This window comes from Lucilia sericata, unplaced genomic scaffold (assembly GCF_015586225.1).
Source record: "Lucilia sericata isolate MDLA Ls3-8-SP2 unplaced genomic scaffold, ASM1558622v1 Contig000283F_arrow, whole genome shotgun sequence".
NCBI lineage: Eukaryota > Metazoa > Arthropoda > Insecta > Diptera > Calliphoridae > Lucilia > Lucilia sericata.
The window spans coordinates 419,411-428,689 of record NW_023994308.1 but is presented as its reverse complement, the minus strand read 5'-3'; the positions used below and the strand labels follow the sequence as shown (position 1 = coordinate 428,689).

Sequence of the window (9,279 nt, the reverse complement as noted above, 5' to 3'; positions counted from 1 at the left end):
CTAGAACTGAACTAGAACTGAACTAGAACTGAACTAGAACTGAACTAGAACTGAACTAGAACTGAACTAGAACTGAACTAGAACTGAACTAGAACTGAACTAGAACTGAACTAGAACTGAACTAGAACTGAACTAGAACTGAACTAGAACTGAACTAGAACTGAACTAGAACTGAACTAGAACTGAACTAGAACTGAACTAGAACTGAACTAGAACTGAACTAGAACTGAACTAGAACTGAACTAGAACTGAACTAGAACTGAACTAGAACTGAACTAGAACTGAACTAGAACTGAACTAGAACTGAACTAGAACTGAACTAGAACTGAACTAGAACTGAACTAGAACTGAACTAGAACTGAACTAGAACTGAACTAGAACTGAACTAGAACTGAACTAGAACTGAACTAGAACTGAACTAGAACTGAACTAGAACTGAACTAGAACTGAACTAAAACTGAACTAAAACTAAACCAAAAAAAAACAAAATTTTTTTAATCATCACAAATTTGTATAAGCAAGAACACCACGGCGTATGATTGATTAAATTATATTCAATATTAGACATACGTCATGTTGGTCTTTAATTTATATTAAATGTAAAAATATTAAAAAATTAATAATGTAAATTTTTAATTAAAAAAGCAGCGAAATTTACCAATTTTTTATTTATATTCCCATTTTCATTAACCAGTGGAAGAAGACCTGCATGAAGATAAAAGCTCAACTTGCAGCACTTTACTGATACTACTGTCCGTAGCTCTGGTAATTTTAACACTACCATTTAGTCTATTTGTATGTTTTAAGGTAAATAATAATTATACCGAACCATATTGTCATACCTGAAAATCAGCATTTATTTAAACAATTGTTAAATTTCATTATGCATATAATTATGATTACACTTTAAGGTTGTTCAGGAATATGAACGTGCGGTTATATTTCGTTTGGGACGTTTAATGGCTGGTGGTGCCAAAGGACCGGGTAGGTGTTTATATAATATGTGAAATAAACTTTTGTTGAAATTAATAGGGAATTTTATTTAAATTGTTTACAATTTATTTTTATAGGCATTTTCTTTATATTACCCTGTATTGATTCATACGATAGAGTGGATTTACGGACGCGAACTTATGATGTACCTCCACAAGAGGTAAGTTTAATTTAGATGTTTTATTAATAACTTTATTAATGGTTGATTAATCAAAGTTTAAAGTTTTCATTGTGTTTTTTTTTGGTAAAAAAATTATGTTAGAGTTTTCACTTCATTAAATATTAACCAACTTTTTATTATTTGAACAATCATTTTTAGTTTCTCTGGTTCCCAACAACAATTGCTTGTCTGCACTACTTATTTTCTACATCTTTCACTTATTAAATCAAAAACTGTGCTGGTGTGCCATTTCGCTTAAAGTTTTTATTATTAAATTCACTTCATAAATGTTCTGTAAGAGTTTTTTGCTTCGTTTTAACTTGCATTATGTGTTTTCATTAAAGTTTAATATTTTCCATGTTTTGTTGTGTGGCTTGTTTTTTGTGTTGAAGTTACGCTGTCTAGATTTCTGTGGTTAGAATCCATAATCAACTAAGTCCATTTTAAGAAATTAGAACTGAAGTTAAAACTAAATTTAGAACTGAACTAGAACTGAACTAGAACTGAACTAGAACTGAACTAGAACTGAACTAGAACTGAACTAGAACTGAACTAGAACTGAACTAGAACTGAACTAGAACAGAACTAGAACTGAACTAGAACTGAACTAGAACTGAACTAGAACTGAACTAGAACTGAACTAGAACTAGAAACTGAACTAGAACTGAACTAGAACTGAACTAGAACTGAACTAGAACTGAACTAGAACTGAACTAGAACTGAACTAGAACTGAACTAGAACTGAACTAGAACTGAACTAGAACTGAACTAGAACTGAACTAGAACTGAACTAGAACTGAACTAGAACTGAACTAGAACTGAACTAGAACTGAACTAGAACTGAACTAGAACTGAACTAGAACTGAACTAGAACTGAACTAGAACTGAACTAGAACTGAAATAGAACTGAAATAGAACTGAACTAGAACTGAACTAGAACTGAACTAGAACTGAACTAGAACTGAACTAGAACTGAACTAGAACTGAACTAGAACTGAACTAGAACTGAACTAGAACTGAACTAGAACTAAACTAGAACTGAACTAGAACTGAACTAGAACTGAACAAGAACTGAACTAGAACTGAACTAGAACTGAACTAGAACTGAACTAGAACTGAACTAGAACTGAACTAGAACTGAACTAGAACTGAACTAGAACTGAACTAGAACTGAACTGAACTAGAACTGAACTAGAACTGAACTAGAACTATACTAGAACTGAACTAGAACTGAACTAGAACTGAACTAGAACTGAACTAGAACTGAACTAGAACTGAACTAGAACTGAACTAGAACTGAACTAGAACTGAACTAGAACTGAACTAGAACTGAACTAGAACTGAACTAGAACTGAACTAGAACTGAACTAGAACTGAACTAGAACTGAACTAGAACTGAACTAGAACTGAACTAGAACTGAACTAGAACTGAACTAGAACTGAACTAGAACTGAACTAGAACTGAACTAGAACTGAACTAGAACTGAACTAGAACTGAACTAGAACTGAACTAGAACTGAACTAGAACTGAACTAGAACTGAACTAGAACTGAACTAGAACTGAACTAGAACTGAACTAGAACTGAACTAGAACTGAACTAGAACTGAACTAGAACTGAACTAGAACTGAACTAGAACTGAACTAGAACTGAACTAGAACTGAACTAGAACTGAACTAGAACTGAACTAGAACTGAACTAGAACTGAACTAGAACTGAACTAGAACTGAACTAGAACTGAACTAGAACTGAACTAGAACTGAACTAGAACTGAACTAGAACTGAACTAGAACTGAACTAGAACTGAACTAGAACTGAACTAGAACTGAACTAGAACTGAACTAGAACTGAACTAGAACTGAACTAGAACTGAACTAGAACTGAACTAGAACTGAAAGAGAACTGAACTAGAACTGAACTAGAACTGAACTAGAACTGAACTGAACTAGAACTGAACTAGAACTGAACTAGAACTAGAACTGAACTAGAACTGAACTAGAACTGAACTAGAACTGAACTAGAACTGAACTAGAACTGAACTAGAACTGAACTAGAACTGAACTAGAACTGAACTAGAACTGAACTAGAACTGAACTAGAACTGAACTAGAACTGAACTAGAACTGAACTAGAACTGAACTAGAACTGAACTAGAATTTTTTGGAACTGAACTAAAACTGAACTAGAACTGAACTAGAACTGAAATAGAACTGAACTAGAACTGAACTAGAACTGAACTAGAACTGAACTAGAACTGAACTAGAACTGAACTAGAACTGAACTAGAACTGAACTAGAACTGAACTAGAACTGAACTAGAACTGAACTAGAACTGAACTAGAACTGAACTAGAACTGAACTAGAACTGAACTAGAACTGAACTAGAACTGAACTAGAACTGAACTAGAACTGAACTAGAACTGAACTAGAACTGAACTAGAACTGAACTAGAACTGAACTAGAACTGAACTAGAACTGAACTAGAACTGAACTAGAACTGAACTAGAACTGAACTAGAACTAAACTAGAACTGAACTAGAACTGAACTAGAACTGAACTAGAACTGAACTAGAACTGAACTAGAACTGAACTAGAACTGAACTAGAACTGAACTAGAACTGAACTAGAACTGAACTAGAACTGAACTAGAACTGAACTAGAACTGAACTAGAACTGAACTAGAACTGAAATAGAACTGAACTAGAACTGAACTAGAACTGAACTAGAACTGAACTGAACTAGAACTGAACTAGAACTGAACTAGAACTGAACTAGAACTGAACTAGAACTGAACTAGAACTGAACTAGAACTGAACTAGAACTGAACTAGAACTGAACTAGAACTGAACTAGAACTGAACTAGAACTGAACTAGAACTGAACTAGAACTGAACTAGAACTGAACTAGAACTGAACTAGAACTGAACTAGAACTGAACTAGAACTGAACTAGAACTGAACTAGAACTGAACTAGAACTGAACTAGAACTGAACTAGAACTGAACTAGAACTGAACTAGAACTGAACTAGAACTGAACTAGAACTGAACTAGAACTGAAAGAACTGAACTAGAACTGAACTAGAACTGAAGTAGAACTGAACTAGAACTGAACTAGAACTGAACTAGAACTGAACTAGAACTGAACTAGAACTGAACTAGAACTGAACTAGAACTGAACTAGAACTGAACTAGAACTGAACTAGAACTGAACTAGAACTGAACTAGAACTGAACTAGAACTGAACTAGAACTGAACTAGAACTGAACTAGAACTGAACTAGAACTGAACTAGAACTGAACTAGAACTGAACTAGAACTGAACTAGAACTGAACTAGAACTGAACTAGAACTGAAATAGAACTGAACTAGAACTGAACTAGAACTGAACTAGAACTGAACTAGAACTGAACTAGAACTGAACTAGAACTGAACTAGAACTGAACTAGAACTGAACTAGAACTGAACTAGAACTGAACTAGAACTGAACTAGAACTGAACTAGAACTGAACTAGAACTAAACTAGTACTGTCCTAAAACTAACCTAAAACTGAACTAGAACTGTTAGTAATTTTTTTAGAAGCACGATTTTCATCATAAGCTGATATAGTTTGTAACCATAGATTAATACACAAAAACATTCATTCAATATCGTTTCCGTTTTTACGCACATTTTTTGTTTTATTTTTGTTGTTGTTTATAAAAAGTTTTCGTTGATTTATGACTTTTTTTATGAACGCGAAAAAAATTGAGCAACTAAATGGAATATTAGGGACAATCTTTCACTGGGGTCAAGGTTCGTCAGAAGATGTTTTTAATCTGTATTTATGTTAAGCAAAATGTGGAAGATTCACTGTGTTTCAAGAGATAACAGTTTTGGGGTTTTGTAAACAAGGGTGATAAATATGTGTTAGAAAAAAGTTTTTCAATTACTGAAATTTTGAGTAGATATTTGATAAATTTGGCAACAAGGCATAGACTTTTGTTCTAGCAGTGTATTTAAGGTAAAATATATTTTTTTAATTATGCTTGTTATATGGAAGGACAGGATTTACAAATCACCCTAATTAGTGCTTGAAAATAGCTTAAAATATTGTGAATTTTTTTAAATAACTTTCGTTAATCACGCTGTATAATTGACTGTTACATATTTTGATAATTATACTTTTTAATTAGAAAAAGAGTAATGGAATGGGTTAATTTGTACGTTGTCCACATTTTTCAATAATTTGTTTCAAAATTGACAACTTGATTGGCATTACATAATTTGCAATAAATTCTATAGTTGTTTTTTGAATTGACCTTTAATTTGATTTTGTTATGCATGAAGTATTTATACAGAAACTGTATGAACTTATTACGTCAATTAATGGCAGGTTTTGATAATTTGTAACATAAATACAGTGGATATTTAATAAGTGGCTATTATATTTATAAAATTTTCATTTTATACTATTCGAAAGTCAAAACCATATGATTTCATTGCATATTTCTCATAATTCCTAAACTCAAAGTTATTGTGTAAAAACTCATCAAATTAAATAAAATTCATAAATTACTTAATCAATATTCACTTTATAAAACAATAACTTATCCTATAGCTAAAAGTACAAACGAACTGCAACAAAAATCCATAAATTTTAAAACTCATGATAAACGCTGATATGCCCTAATACTCCCCAAAAAATAAATCATAATAAAATGTATCAGTTTTCTTTGCTGATTTCATGATATACAAAGTGAGATAAAAAAAGGCAGAGAATTATTCACTGAACTGTGTTTTCTGTTTTTTTTTTTTTATTTATTTTATGGACATGGATTTAAGTAAATACTTGTGTTTATATGTATACATAATACTGGTTTATACATACATTTGTATATAAACTGTAAACTATATTTATTTAATATTTATAAAGCTAAACCACCCCCCCCCATACTCAAATGTATTTGTTGCATTTTTCATGGCGCAAAAAAGCACTTTATTCATGTTATTGTTTGTTGTAGCTTTAAAGCAGTTCTAGATAGTTATTATTCATATTTATGTATACATATTTTATAAATGATGTTTATAGTGTTTTTTTGGAATTTATATCCGTTTTTTATTTGTTTTGTAGGTCCTTACTAAGACAGTGTTACTGTTTCCGTGGATGCTGTAGTCTATTATCGCGTCTCAAATGCCACCGTTTCCATAGCCAACGTTGAAAATGCTCATCATTCTACGCGTCTACTGGCACAAACAACACTCCGCAATACAATGGGTACAAGACATTTACATGAGATTCTTAGTGAACGTATGACAATTTCCGGCACTATGCAGGTAGAGTAGTGTTGAGAGGAAAGTGCTGCTTTCATTTTCGTTTTTTTTTGCATTTTCATGATTTCATATTTTGACAAATTTTAAGTTGTGTGTTAGTTTATTTTTTTTAGATTAAATATGTAGAAATATATGTATCTATATGTAACATGGCGATGGAATGATATTGAAACTTTAAATTTGAATTATTCAGGATTTTAGGAAAATTATCATTGAATTTCAATCTTAAATAAGAAACACTTATTCCAGAGGCCATGTACTAGGCTTACTAAGTTTAAAGGAAGTGAATTTTTTAACTAACTAACTAACTAACTAACTAACTAACTAACTAACTAACTAACTAACTAACTAACTACTAACTAACTACTAACTACTACTAACTAACTAACTAACTAACTAACTACTAACTAACTAACTACTACTAAACTAACTAACTAACTAACTAACTACTAACTAACTAACTACTACTAACTACTAACTAACTAACTAACTAACTAACTAACTAACTAACTAACTAACTCTAACTACTAACTAACTACTAAACTAACTAACTAACTACTACTAACTAACTAACTAACTACTAACTAACTAACTACTACTAACTAACTAACTAACTAACTAACTACTAACTAACTAACTAACTAACTACTAACTAACTAACTACTAACTACTAACTAACTAACTAACTAACTAACTAACTAACTAACTAACTAACTAACTACTAACTAACTAACTAACTACTAACTAACTAACTAACTACTAACTAACTAACTAACTAACTAACTAAACTAACTACTAACTAACTAACTAACTAACTAACTAACTAACTAACTAACTAACTAACTAACTAACTAACTAACTAACTAACTAACTAACTACTAACTAACTAACTAACTAACTACTAACTACTACTAACTAACTAACTAACTAACTAACTAACTACTACTAACTAACTAACTAACTAACTAACTAACTAACTAACTACTAACTAACTACTACTAACTAACTAACTAACTCTAACTAACTAACTAACTAACTAACTAACTAACTAACTAACTAACTAACTACTAACTAACTAACTAACTAACTAACTAACTAACTAACTAACTAACTAACTAACTAACTAACTAACTAACTAACTAACTAACTAACTACTAACTAACTACTAACTAACTAACTAACTAACTAACTACTACTAACTAACTAACTAACTAACTAACTAACTAACTAACTAACTAACTAACTACTACTAACTACTAACTAACTAACTAACTAACTACTAACTAACTAACTACTAACTAACTAACTAACTAACTACTAACTAACTAACTAACTAACTAACTAACTAACTAACTACTACTAACTAACTAACTAACTAACTAACTAACTACGAACTAACTAACTAAACTAACTACTAACTAACTACTAACTACTTAGCCCGACTATATTTTCTTACTAGTTTTTTGTTATCAAGTGGAAAGTTTTTACGTTGTGAATTGCACTGCTTTTATTAACGACAGCTGCACGTATACGTGTTAATGATTTTTGATATTACAATATTAAGTATACGTATAGTTTAAAATAATTTTTTAACATCTAAAACTATGTTAACTGAAAAACATTGAGATAGTAGTAAATCATTAAAAAATTTATTTAATTAAATGGTATCATATAGAAATAAATATTTAATAAAAATATTAATTAATTAATCTGTATTTTTTACGATTTATATTATTATTTTTTGTTACGGGCTTTAATTTTAATTTATTTTGTATTTCATTTCATTTTACCAGCTACAATTGGATGAAGCCACCGATGCATGGGTATTAAAGTAGAGCGTGTTGAAATGTGAGTAATAGTTTCCTATTTGCTATAATAAATATAAATGCAACAAATCTCTGCTTTAACTTAACTGCATGCAACATGCAGACAAATAAACTGTACAATAATATTTATTTAAATTCACACTTTTTAGCAAAGATGTACGACTTCCGGTGCAGTTACAAAGAGCCATGGCAGCAGAGGAAGCAGCACGCGAGGCGAGAGCCAAAGTTATAGCAGCCGAAGGGGAACAAAAGGCATCGCGTGCTCTAAGAGAAGCTTCAGAGGTTATAGGTGGTTCACCAGCAGCTTTACAATTAAGATACTTACAAGTAAAGCAAACAAATAAATAAAAATATTATAAACTTTATGATATTTATACCTTTTCTTCTTTTCTTCCTTAAAGACTTTAAGTCAAATATCAGCTGAGAAAAACTCCACTATAGTTTTTCCCTTGCCCATAGATTAATTACCTACTTCCTAAAATCAAATGATGCTGCCACCCAACAATAGCAGAAGCTGCTGTTGCTATGCTATGATAAAATGCTACAACAGGACAACGAAACGTCTACTACTTTAGAGAAATCTTCCTAAAATTTACTTTCAAAGTCATACAACAACAAATAGTAATTTATATTTAATCTATAGCTAAAGACAGTTTAGTTTAATTCCTAATAAGGAAACAGTTGATCCTAGTAAATGCTTTTGAATATTTAAACCTCAGCCTATAGATACATTTTATAATCCATTGTATTCGAATTAGTAAGCCTAGTTTTATTATATAATCTAGTTTAGACTATTAAACTAGTTTAAAGTTCTTTCCATTTTTTAAGCATTTAAAAAAAAGATATCTTTAAACCTAATAAAACTACTACTTAGTAAACTGTTGACTCATTTAACCAATAATATCTATAACTAAACATCTATCTAACTATTTTAACTTTATCTATCGATTATGTTTAATTTATAAAGAAACTAAATTGAAGAAATAAAAAGCAA

The 9,279-nt window shown here is 30.6% G+C and overlaps 1 protein-coding gene across 1 annotated transcript; it reads left to right on the top strand.

Annotated features, from left to right (window-relative positions):
• Positions 1-694: 694 nt before the first annotated feature.
• LOC119603213 (band 7 protein CG42540-like) lies at positions 695-9,279 on the top strand (the record flags this gene model as incomplete). The annotated part of the gene is given in 9 exon segments (XM_037955179.1): positions 695-807; positions 912-984; positions 1,071-1,157; positions 6,260-6,462; positions 8,253-8,280; positions 8,283-8,307; positions 8,435-8,612; positions 8,687-8,744; positions 8,747-9,279. Coding segments are annotated over 9 exon segments (812 nt in total), but the record flags the coding sequence as incomplete, so codon positions are not given.